A 13102-nucleotide genomic window follows, 5' to 3' on the forward strand; every position below is an offset into this window, starting at 1 on the left:
CCCCTCACCCCCAGTGCCCCCCACGCCCCAACCCGGAGCCCCTTCCCGCACCCTGAACTCCTCATTTCTGGCCCCACCCCAGAGCCCGCACCCCCAGCCAGAGCCCTAACCCCCTCCTGCGCCCCTACCCCCAATTTTGTTAGTATTCATGGCCTGCCATACAATTTCTATACCCCAATGTGGCCCTCAGGCCAAAAAGTTTGCCCACCCCTGCTATAATATAAGCTTTTTAAAAGAAATTCATTTTTCTCATTTTCAAACATACCTGTTCTGGTTTTTATATCCTGTCTATCACCATACAAGCTGAATCATCTTGCCACACATAGATTCATAACAATGTAGGGCTGGAAGGGACCTCGAGCGATTATCTACTCCATCCCCACCCCCCATGGTGAGGCAGGACCAAGTATACCTAGACCATGCTTTACGGCATGATTGTGGTATGAGAGAGGGCAATAACCCTTACCATACACAACATCCCATGATAGCACAATCATTTTAGTGGTAATTTACAATGATGCCAATGAAGTAAGAGAAAGAGGCACAATTAACCGATGAATAGTGAGGTATATTAGGCTCAATCTTGCTTGCTCTGTACCTGGAATTCTCATTGATGTTACTGGGATTTTGATGAAGAGAGAACCTGGAGGATGGGTCCATTAACATAAAATCTGTTTACGAAAATCCAGGACCAAGATTTTCCAAAGATGCTAATCATAGCGAGTGTCTTACTTTTGGGGTGTCCAACTTCAGTGAGACCCCCTAAAGCAGCGTTAACCAAAGTGTGTAGCATGCCCCTTAAGGGAGTGCAAAGCACTAGCTGGAGCAGGAGATGTATAAATTGAGAGGGGTCAGCTTTTAACAACACATGGCCAGGTCGAACGGGAGTGTGACTGGTTTCATTTTCCTGAAGCAGGGGATCAGCTTTCAAAAGTTTGGGAAACGCTATCTAAGAAGGGCCTGATGTTTAGACATAGGGTGACCAGACAGCAAGTGTGAAAATCGGGACCGGGGTGGAGGGTAATAGGAGCCTATATAAGAAAAAGACCCAAAGATCAGGACTGTCCCTATAAAATCGGGACATCTGGTCATCCTATTTAGACAGTGCTGAGCAACTGGTCTCTGTAAATGTGGTCTCTTTGGGGTGGGTCAAGTTGAGCACCCAAAACCACCAATCACTTTTGGAAATCTTGGTCCAAATGAGGAATCAAAATTATCTAAAGACATAGATGTGCTACTCCTTTGCTACAGCACTAAGGACAACAGGCTGCCTGAACACTTAGATGCCCTGTGGGAAGATCCAGGGTTCAGTTTAATTCAGTATTACAAGGAATATGAAGACAGTGCTTGTCCCTCAGAGATTTGGCTTCCAAAGCCCAATCTGTTGCAGAAAAACTACTACTTACATTCGTTTTTGGCCAAATTTAGCAGAGCCCTTTGCTAACTGATCATCTTGGAACCAATCACATTGTTTCCGTATGTCTGGAGACAAGTAAAAAGAGTTTTCACCTAGAGAGAGAAACAGCTCAATGTGAAATGTTGTTTTTTAATAATGGTAATACTTTAAAAAAAAAGGATTCATCAACTCAGCATAACAATTATTTCATGTTAATTTACCCACATTGATCTCACTTTGGCCGCAAAAGACAGCGGCCCTGTTTTAGGTTGGAATGTTGTGTTAACAACTATATTATAATATCTCTGGCACCAGCTCCATTTGATCACTACAAAAAATTAAGCTGTTGCTTAAAATGGTATATTTATTATTTCAAGACAGCAACATCTCCACAGTGATCATAAGTTTTAGATTTATTTCAGGACAAATCACGAGAATACATTAGCTGAGCATATTTGTTGATGTCTAAACCCTGCTGCACTTAAACAAAACCCGTGTGTTGAACATGTAATATTTTTCTGACAATTTAAAGGATGTAGGCCTCCTAGATGGGGAAAGCAAGCTGCAGAGTTCTAAACATACATTTTATTCCCAGGTGCCAAGACCGTATGATGGTGGTGGTAGTTGTGGAGTCTGTAGGGGAAAATCCCAACACTGACGCTTTGTTAGCCCAATGGGTTGTTTTTGGTACTGCAGCAGGCGGATTGTGTATTGTAGGAGAGGCAGTGTTGTGATGAACCCCGAGAGGGTTAACGTACACACACAAGAGCTAATGGCCTCAGCAAACCACCCAATTCTCTTCTCAGTGGCTAGATCCTCAGCTTGCATAAGTTGAAGTCAGTGGTGAGTTATGACCATTTGCACCAGCTGAGGATCTGGCCAGTAGCATTATACTTGCTGACAGGCATTTCTGATGCAACAGAGATTTGGTTTTCAAGGCACCTCTAAAGGAGCCACACACAGTAAGCTACCTCTGAATGACAAAGGGCTGAGAAAACTATTGGGATCTGAATCTTTGGCTAGCATGGTTTACATCACTAAACTCCTGAGCATTAAGCTCAGAGAACGGTAATTCCTCGTTTGACCTGTTCAAATATCGCCAGGGTGGGGTGCTGGGGTAAAGAGGGAAGCATGCTTCGTGAGTTTCCAGCATGCTACGGGACAGCAAGAAACAAAGCTGCATTGGGCCTGCCCCTGAGAATCTCTGCAATCTCTGTGGTTCTTTGAGCCACCAAAGACTTAGTGTGACTAAAGGTTTTGCACTGCCGAAAGCAGCCAGCCCAGAACTCCCTTTTTGTGGGACCAATTTGCATCTACAAGATGAAAGGATAAAAAAAGGTTCTAATCAGGGCTGACTCTAAATGGCAAAATGCAGATTCAGAGCCAAAGGGCTGAGCTGTCTAGATCCAGAGTTTTAATGTATGGACCTAGGTACCAGGCATCCTGATTGGTTCCAGAAGCAAACTTGCCTAACATCCTCAGCTGTTCAGATCTGCAGTTCAGGCTTTCGGCCCATCACTAGTTAAAACCAAATAAGACAAAACAGCCATGCCACCAACTGCTAATTTTCTGTACTTTCATGCTGTCCCCATCTCCAGGCTGCACTATCATATTAACATTTGTATTCTTCCACTTTCCCCAGGCCTGTGCTATGTTCTACTTACTGCTGATAAACGACGGTAACAATTTCGCAAAGCGCAGTAAGGGCTCTTCATGCAGCTCAGACGGCTTCTCGACTAATTTGAAGAACACATCATTTGGCTCACTAGCCAAGCTGTAGATATTCTTGACGTTCACTTTCTTGCCGATGCCAAGTACCACGAAGAAGTACCCTTTGCATTTGGCACCCAGGATAACTCTTTCAAGGTGCTCAAGTTCTTGCTTTTTCACTTCTCCAGTCATCATCAAAACCAGGACTTTCAGATCCCTGGGGTTTGGTGCACTTTCGAAAACATGTCCCGTTGTGTATTTAATCGCACTTCCCAGATCCCTGGTGCCATATAGCTGCACCATTTGGTTCTGAATGAAATCCATCATCTTGTCTTTGGACCCGTAATCTGTGAGGGACAGCTCTACTTTTACCGGCAATGAGTTTGAGTTGCTTTCGTATTCATAAGGAGCATGCTGGAGAACCGCCACTCTTGCGTGGTGCTGTGATGCCTTTGGATTAGAGCTGATCTCCAACTGATTTACTATGTAGGAAATGTACTTCTTCATCTCGTTGAACTGCAAAGGACTGGTGCTCTCAGAGCTATCCAGGAGGAATGCCATGTCAATGTCGACGTCTGTGGGGGCTGCCCTCCTGTCTCTGAAGAAAGGCCTTTGAGGACTAAAGCCACAGGTGGGATCAGGATCACATACATCTAGAAAAGAAAAACATCCTGTTTCATATGCACATCCTTAAGCTGATCATTCCTTGACATAGTTATTGTTTGATCTCATCAGAAAATCGGTTATAACCCAGATGTGGTCTCCCATAAATACTTTGGCGTGTCATATGCCTGGTAAAATAGTTTTCCTATAAAAGCAAATCAAATAATAGTTTTGCTTGTTTCCACACTGTTGGCATAAATTAAGCATTCGTTCCAGTAGCTGCAACTGAATCAATTACAATTTTCCTTAATTATATCACGTATCTATGTAGTAACATGCTCAAATTGTATTTATTCATCTACTGAACATATCTTTGATATAGCTATTACAATCTAATTCCCTTATCATATGAAATACTACCAAGGCTTGAGCAGAAATCAGTAGGTTATATGATATATAGAGGATTTCGTCCCAAGGCATCTTCAGTTACTTGAACACACGTCTACTAAATCAATGAATTTCACACTGCGCAGTCCATCAAGCCCTTTCTAGCCAACTGGAGAAGGCAGTATTTTGAGCACTAAGAAGCGGGGGATCGAGACATTGGGAGAGGAAACGGCCCATGAAAGGAATATAAACGTCTGATGTGATCTGCAGAATGCAATAGCTGGAGAACCACCGTGTTCAACCGCAGTGTGATCCAGGCCCTTTCTGCTGAATGTTCTCTCTCAAACATAACTCAGCAAAAAATAGAAACGTGAATGTATCCCGCCTCATACTGTATAAAGGCTGACTCCTGATTGTGCCTCCATCACATGAGAACTTCCATTGGCTGTCATGGGGCTGCTCATGTAAGACAAGGTCCTAACTAAACAGAATTATAAAGAAGAGAAATCCAGTGCCTTACCCAAACAAATGTGGCATCTCAGTAGTCTCCTAATGGTTTGATTAAGTGGAACTGCAGCGGTAGGAAGGACAATAGCTTGTCCCACTGCACTGTTGTTCATCTGGTTTAGACAAAAGCAAAAAGCATAGGGTTCATAACACAGTATTTAAACATACAAACTTCTTAGGGTAAGAGTAGTCTTGAATTAAGGCACTGGCTTGGGGCTTAGAGAGCTGGATTCAGTTCCCTAATCTGCCATACATGCCCTGTGTGACCTTTGGACAAATTATTTAATCTCTCCGGACCTCAGTTCCCCATCAGTAAAATGGGGATAATAATGTGGTACCTCCATTCTATTGTCTGTTTAGATTGTAAGGTTTTTAACGCAGGGACTGTCTCTTGCTATGTTTGTACAGCACCTAACACAGAAGGTGACTGGGGCTTTTGGGTGCTGCTGGGATACTAATAAATAATAATACATTCTTTGGAGCTGACTCAGATTTTAAGTTGTATTTCAACGTACAGTATAGAGATTTCTTATTCTCTGTGTGTGAGAGACCTCTCACCCAATTCATTCACAAAATGCCATTCATTCCCGTCAGTACCTTAAGAGTAAGAGTGTGGGGATTTTACTGAGATTGGAAGCTCTTTGGGGCAGGGACTGTTTTTGTTCTGTGTTTGTACAGTGCCTAGCACAATAGGGTCCTGGTCTATGACTAGAGCCTCTAAGAGCTACCAGAATACAAAGAATCAATATCCTCGTTCCACGGCATGCATTGCGTTGGGAAAGAATTTTGGAATATGCATGAAGCCTGTAGTTTGCCCTGACAATGTTGCTCGGAACTAGGCATTTGAAAGGCTTGAGCCGATGCCTATATAAGTCAATAGAAACCTGCCCACTGCCTTCCCTGGGAGCTGGATGGAGCCCATCAAGCAGAAAGCAAAGTGCAGGAATGAGTGATCCAAACCTGCAGTGCATTTATGAGTGCTCGATCCTCTCTGTTAGTCAGGAACACCGGCGTGACTCCAGCATCGTACAGCTTCAGCACAGCATCGTTAAGTTGCGATGAAGCTCTTGTTGGGCCGTTGCTGAAGAACACAGCCACCTTCCTCATCAGAAAGCCACTGCGTGCCCGCTTGAAGGTGTTTCTGGCTACAAAGGACATGGCAGTTTCCAAGCTGCGCTGCTTTGTCGTCAGGGTGATTTGGAGGTTCTGAAGCTGTTCCAGGAGATTGGTTTTCTTCCTGGCATCGGCAAAGCGGATCTCCGTGGTGACGTCACTGTTGTAGGTCACGACTGCCACCCGGGCACCCCGGGGGCAGTTGCTCTCGGCAATGGTTAGATTGTTAGCCACTCTCAGCACTGCCTGCTTCATTCGGTTGAAAATGTCGTTATTGACACCTGAGGAGGTATCTATAGCAAATGCCAGTTCTGTTGGGTACACAGGGCATTCCTTGGGGCCTACCGGAAAGGTGGGTTTAAAATAGTCAATATTAGATATTATTATTAAATAGCAAGGACCAGATCCTCAGCTGGCATAAATCAACTTACCTCCATTGAAGTCAATGGAGCGTGTTATATCGCCTGAGGCTTTGGCCCTGAATAAATACATATATAAAAGTTTCTACCAGAAATTAAACAATTGAAAGTGACTTACCATAGCAGCAAGCTGTGAATAATTAAAAGAAAGTGATTTAGTTGGGTCCGTTTGTACAACATGATCAGCACACAAGGTGAGCTACAGAAACACGATAGCACAGAGATACTTACGACATTTATCTTTGATGCTCCGGATAAGTTCACATTGCTTTAAAAAAGAGGAAAAGGAAAAGAGAGAGAGATCAACACGCCATCAAACAAAAGATATTTCAGAACAAGATGGAGGCAGAGAAGTAATATTCAACTTACATCTTTGGATTCTCCTCTTCCACCCTTAAGTCCCTGTTTAAAAAAAAGATTGCATTACAATACATATTGATGGGATGTTATACCAAAGTCACTTAAAATGGTTATTCAGCCAGTGAGCATGCGGAAGTAAGAACAAAAATCTGTATACTTTAATTTCCATCTCCAGGAGGAGATCGAAACTTTCTGTCCTTATCAATGTTATACAATAGAATCCCGATTTTACAAACTACTTGGAGATGGAGGAGCTCCTAAACTCAAGGTTCTGTTGTCTTACTGGCATGCAGGGGTCTTATTGCTCATCTAAATCATTGCAGTCACTGTTAAGCACGTGGTGAAATTCACCCCTGTGCAGAGGGTCACCATCCCTTAGGAGCTCCGCATAGGGCTTACGTGAGAATGAAGTGCTACACGGACCTTGTGCAGGCCCTGGGCACGGAGGGGAATTTCACCCATGCGAGTGTTAGGGCTACTTTGTGCCTTGCCCCGGAGGAGTGCGCACGCTGGGGCTAAGGCAGTCACAAACGTTCCCCCGCACGCACACCCAGCTTGCCTCGTTGGGTGAGAGTTATGTACCATCTTGGTGAGGAGCATGAACCGCCCCTGGCAGTCCTCCACTGGGGCAATTGCCAGAAAACCGATTCAAGGCAATGCATTTCAATGACCGTAAAACAATGGCTAGCAGGCATGCCCGGCCAGTATAAATGGCATGTAATTAATTAAACAGAACTGATTATCTCCCAACATATTATGTTCCTGGGTGTCTGAGACTCAGGATGTTTTCTTAGGGCCCAATCCTGTGCTGGGGTATGTAGGCCACTCCATGTCCATACCCAGGAGTAAGCAACTTGCATAACACTTTTGGTGAGCGTTACTGGGCTGTGCAATGGAACAGCTGCTATTCCACATGCTGCACTAGGTAGCACAGGACTCGCTCAGTCACAGATAGGCCGCGCAGAAGAAAAAATGGCATGCTGGGTAAGGAAAGGGGATACAACGAAAAGCTCCGCAGATTTAGCAGATGGGTGACGACCTGCCGCTTTGAAAACAAGTAGCTACACAACCTCCACCTCCCACCCAGGGTCCCTGCAGCTGCAGGCTTGGCAATCTGTCTCCAGGAGCCCTGCGGGAGAAGTTCCCAAGTACTTATGATATTGTTAAGGGGTGATGGATTTAGCTGGTGTATTTGGCTGGTTTCCATTTGACCAAATGCTGAGAAGGAAACTTCCCCCGTGGAACAACTAAAGGCCAAATGTCAAAGAAATGTCCATTGACAAACTTCTCAGCATGTGCCAGCCCTTTACTACTAGCCCCAGATCCGGAGAGAGGGAGGACCCAGACCTAGGTCTCATGACTGGAGCAAAATATTCCACATGCAACGTAAGAAAGAATGGCACATCTCGCACTACCTCTCTAATCCCAGCCATGGCCACACAAAGAGTCCATTTAATTAGTGCCCTGACAAATGACACGCATGTTTCATTGGGGAAGTTATCACCTTAGTTTCAGCACAGGTTTCACAGATTTCAAGGCCAGAAGAGACCATTAGGATCATCTAGTCTCATCTTCTGCATAACACAAGCCAAAAGGATTTTAGCCAGTAATTCTTGCCTCAAGCCCACAGGATGGGCAAAGGGCCAGACTTCACCACTATGTATAACATGCTTCTTGTATGTGTTAGTAAGCACCAGAGAAAGTTCTTGATAAGGCTTTAACTGGCACATTTCCATTGCGAGATTCTACCCTACTCAGAGTGCCTTGCGTCACTCACTGAACCTGGAGCATGTATGAATATTGTTCAGTGATAACAACAAGATAGGAATTTATAAAGCGAGCACAATGAAATCAGAATCCCATTATCCTCACTAGACCCAAAGGAAACATGCAACATGTCCAAGATAACGGAGGATGAATTTGTCATAGTGTAAGATGATAGGAGGCAAAATAGAGCTTATTTCAGTTGTTGGCAAACATACTACATATTAATGGAAAGGGAAATTAGCAAGTTCTCTGGGGACAGTGAAGCCAGTTTACTAGACCAGCTGTAAATACAATGAACACTTACAGGTGGTCCTGGGTATCCGATCTCTCCTTTCTGACCTGATGTCCCAGGATTTCCTACAGGCCCCTAGGAAACAGTAGAGTAAAGATCACCAATCCACATTTGATATGTTTGAACGCAAGACTAGGAGAATGTCCCGAATGCTCTTCAAGGCGAACAGAGTCCTATGTACACAGGTGCTAATGAGTTAGGAGCTTTGTAGCGTACAGTCCCGCTAAGGAATAGGTGTCTGAAATACACCCGGTGTAACCTCCATGGCGGATTATTTTTCAGAATAAAGGTACTAATATAAAAAAGCGGCTTCCTGAGGAATAACTTTGTCCGTCTGACTACAAGTGCTACATACAGCACAGCAATGTGTCTCTGCTCTAATTGCAAATCCAGACATGAGTAGCCAGCCGGAAAGCTTGGCACATGCTCACGGTGAGAGGAACCCTCCTCCCTCACCCGTGGAGCCAGTGTGCAGCGGTTTCTTCAGACCAGTGGCTGAATTAATCTACCTGTGGTAGGTAAGTCCCTCCCCCCCCAGGCGGAATGGGACTGTCTGAGCAGGGCTGCGTGCTCCAGTGTAACGAAGAGCAAAATCTGGCCCAACTGATCACTCTCCCAAATCTGCAGCCTAGCAATCCCAGTCATTGGCAGCAGGAGAACCCCCAGAATAGCGCCAATGAGCAACAAATGTTGCGCAGAACTCACAAAGCCCTGGAGCTGAGCAGGCTTTCACTCTGTTCTCGCAGAAAGGACTGCATGAGAAACTGTGTCGTGGTAAAACTTACCCTCCCGCCTTTGATTCCTTTAGGGCCAGGATTTCCAGATTCACCTTTAGGTCCAGCTTCGTCCTGTTTAGAAAACAGCATAAACAGGAGTTGTAGCAGCAGACAGTATAAAGCAGAAATTTGCTATGCTCGCAGAACATGAAGGGAAGTTACATAAGCTCAACGGTACCTTTCGCCCTGGGTATCCCGGGAATCCTGTTTCACCCTGTAATAACAGAAAAGTTTTAGGGTTTAAAAAAATTAATCTTGCTTCTGAAGACAGGTCCAAAACAAATGTATGAAGGAAAAGAACCGGTGGAGGAAAAGTGAATGAAACTGCAGACTCGTAACGTTGGTATGATCAAGAGAGAATAAATGGCAGCTGGTTTAAAAATCTGATTGTTATTGGACTGTTAATATCAAACAAGACTGAAATGACAGCCGATGCTGCTATTTCTAAAGTGTCGTCAGTAGGCGGGACAAGCTCCACTGAGGAGCTAACAAGCACAAAGACACCCAACACATATGAAGGCGGAGGGGTTTGACCGGCATCTTGTTGTGATTCAATAATCAGATGCACTAGAGCAGATCCTTGTTCCTATGCACAGCCCCACTGACTTCAACTAGACACCCCCAGGCTCCATGTGTGTGGATCCAATTGGAGGATGGAGGTCCTTGTTACCTCCAGGGTTTGGGTTGTTTTTTAAGGTCCTTGAAGCGATACTGTTAGACATGTCATGGTTGTGCTTACTTTTTTGCCTTTAGGTCCTGGCCCGCCGACTCCATCTCGCCCATCTTCTCCCTAAAATTGGCAAGGATGAAAGCATTAATATGTAACACGTGTGCTAGGATTATTGGTGCAATGTAAGAGTCACAAAAATCCATTTAGTCCAGAGCCAAAGTCCATAGGAGTCAATGGAAAGAGGCTTTTGAATCAGGCCCTTTTAGAATTAGCTACTTAGAGAGAAGTAAAAACAAAGATATAAAACTAAAAACAGGCTTGGTGCATATGCACTTTGGGTGAAATCTGGCCCCATTGAAGTCAATGGGAATATAGCTATTGACTTCAGTGGCACCAGGATTTTACCCCGTTTGTATATTATGTTGCTCAGAAGAAACCAGAAGTCTCTCTGAACCAGTATATTGGATAGCTATTCTATTCCTAGAGGAACCAGGGAAACCAATCCAACACCCATAAAGTCAATGGAAATTTTGCCACTGCCTTCAATGGGAACAGGATTGAGAACCACTTCCCTGATCTCACCAATACTTAGGCATATGGTTAACTTTACGTAAGTGCTGATCCTGCAAACACTCACCCACATGTGTTTGTTCCTCCTTATTTTAGACTATCAACCATTATCCTTCCTGTGGTCCAATCCTACATGGCGTAAGGAGGGTCAGGTCCTATGAGATGACTCTTACAGTTGACTTTTAGGACTGTAATATGTAATAAGCTGAGAATCATAGGAACTATGGTGACTGCTAAGTAGGGTATCCATCTAGGCCCTGTGCAATTGGCAAGAAAGAGACCTAGCTACCACTTCAGGGCAACAGGGTGAATTTCACCCATAGCGCTGATAATATTTCTAGCACTGGTCTATACACCTGTTCTTGCTCATTGTGAAGAATTCTTAGGTATTAAGGAACAGATAGTAAGAGGCACACACAAAAATCACCAAATAGTATCCCCTCAGCTAATATAAAGACCTCTCCGGAGAATGATTGCCATTTTTAAAAAAATGTTCACACGAGAGTAAAACTATGATGTATATTTCTTCTTTACATGTCACCATATAAGATACACACAGACAGGGCAATAAAACTAAATTTTCTGCTTTGATGGAATTTTGCACATTTATACCAGAATGGGATTTAGCCCATCATCCTTTAGAGGTGCACATGACAATGCTTACTGTCTCTCCTCGAGGCCCAGGATATCCAGGCTGTCCTTTTGGTCCAAGATCACCAGGTTCACCCTGAAAAAGGGAGTATTCATTTAAGCCCGTATCTCTCCGCTTATGCATTGATTCTTTTCTACGAATGCATCTGTAACGGTCCCTGACAAGCAGAAATGCACGGCCATGTTTACACAACTGACAATGTGTGGATAAAGCAATAGCACTCTTTATTGTTTTGCCTGATCCAGCAATTTCAGAAACTGTGGGATACACAGAAGCTGCAGTAATAAGTGCCACCATTTGTCTTTTATGAGCATACCAACCATAAAGCCAAAATACAAAGGGCCAGACGTTTTGCTGATCAAACTCCACGGCAAAGTTACAACAGTAGGTTTGGTGGCCCAATGGCTATACATGAAGAGAGCATAACAGTGATAAAGATCATGAAAAAAGGGATTGGATCATTTTCTGGTGCAAATCAGCAAAGTCAATCAAGCTACACCAATTTACAGTAGCTGAGGATCTGGCCCAGAATATTATGAATCCCAAAGTTGTTTTTATTTTAATAAATGTGCCTTCTAGTTCAATGACATAGGATTCCAGTAAAGCAGCCAGTGGCTTAGCCTTTACCCTGCTTTGTTCCACTCTATGCAAACTCTTGACAATGATAAATCACAATTTTGCTTGAACATGTTGATTGCCAGTATGTTTAAAAAAGAGATTAAACTCATATTCCGCAGCTTTTCATTATTATTTTAGGCATCGATGCTCAATATTGATGCTCAACGTACCTTTCGTCCCAAGGAACCAATCCTGCCCCGATCCCCGGGTGGTCCGGCAGCACCACCACCCCCCTACAATAGAAAGAAACGAGCTGAAATTTTGCAACGTGTCAATAAAGCTCAGTAAATTGAAATTAAATATTGGGGCCTAGCTCCATAGCGCATTTATTATTATTTATTAATAACGTGTGTGTGTGTGTATCAGCCACACCTAACAATGAAAAGGTTTTGTCCAACAGTGGAAATTACCTATTAGCTATTAAGACTGAGATCCATCAAAGCTGCTTAGGGGTTCAGATGCCCAGTTCCCATTGATTTTAATGGGAATTGAGTGGAAAAATTGAACTGGTGGCATTGTTAATATCAATCTACATTGTCTGTGGACTAAATGCGTTTTAATTCCTCAGTAACTCTTTCTTCCTTCCTCCTATCTCCCTGCCTTAAAGACTTAGGCACCTTGACCACAGAAGCAGGGGGCTGGAAGTCAAGCACTCCAACCATTAGGCCACCTGGCCCTCCAAGCCCCCTGTTACAGGGACTTTGCCTGTAAAAAAATTGGAACTTGGTCAGGATTTGATCCAATGAATTTCACATTCATGTTCATGTTTAAACCAGTAGTTTGGGGAACCTTACCATGAGCTTCAAATAGAATTATTTTTGCAAGGCACGTGGTACTGGGGAGAAAGACAAATAATGGACTTCATCCAAAGTCCCACTGAAATCAATGGAAAGCTTCTCATTGACTTCATTTAAATCAGGCATAGTAAGCGTCTTCTGGTCCCCCAGAATGAGAAGAACAAGAAATATTTACCCTTGGGCCAGGAATGCCTTGCTCTCCTCTTAGACCTGGAGTTCCAATCTGACCGGGAGGACCCTGCATATGAAACAGATAAATACTATATAAGATATAAAAGATTAAAGGACTGAGATGACATTGTTAAAATGAGACTGGGAGGGAGAACCAAAGCTATAAGACTAAAAGACATTTTTGAAAACCGTGGGACCAGTTCCAATGTTTCATGATATGACAGTGCAATCCACAGATCCTAGTCACCTTGCTGTAATATTCAGAAGCAGTTATGGACAAGGTCTCAAAGACGT

At 43.7% G+C, this 13102-nt stretch overlaps 1 protein-coding gene across 1 annotated transcript in view; it reads right to left on the reverse strand.

Moving 5' to 3' along the window:
* Positions 1-13102, reverse strand: part of LOC112107634 (collagen alpha-3(VI) chain) — a 112797-nt gene that overhangs the window by 28504 nt on the left and 71191 nt on the right. Inside the window, exons 26-39 of the mRNA XM_026653993.2 lie at positions 12813-12875; positions 12011-12073; positions 11235-11297; positions 10070-10120; positions 9509-9544; positions 9340-9402; positions 8567-8629; positions 6505-6537; positions 6367-6403; positions 6254-6265; positions 5564-6057; positions 4617-4716; positions 3061-3759; positions 1407-1509 (exon numbers count right to left, since the gene is read on the reverse strand). Of these exons, the coding sequence (XP_026509778.1) occupies positions 1407-1509; positions 3061-3759; positions 4617-4716; positions 5564-6057; positions 6254-6265; positions 6367-6403; positions 6505-6537; positions 8567-8629; positions 9340-9402; positions 9509-9544; positions 10070-10120; positions 11235-11297; positions 12011-12073; positions 12813-12875 (1880 nt within the window). The remainder of the gene's footprint in view (positions 1-1406; positions 1510-3060; positions 3760-4616; positions 4717-5563; positions 6058-6253; positions 6266-6366; positions 6404-6504; positions 6538-8566; positions 8630-9339; positions 9403-9508; positions 9545-10069; positions 10121-11234; positions 11298-12010; positions 12074-12812; positions 12876-13102) is intronic.

The sequence above is a fragment of the Terrapene carolina genome, unplaced genomic scaffold, assembly GCF_002925995.2.
Source record: "Terrapene carolina triunguis isolate 2854851 unplaced genomic scaffold, T_m_triunguis-2.0 Scaffold175, whole genome shotgun sequence".
NCBI classification, from domain to species: domain Eukaryota; kingdom Metazoa; phylum Chordata; order Testudines; family Emydidae; genus Terrapene; species Terrapene triunguis.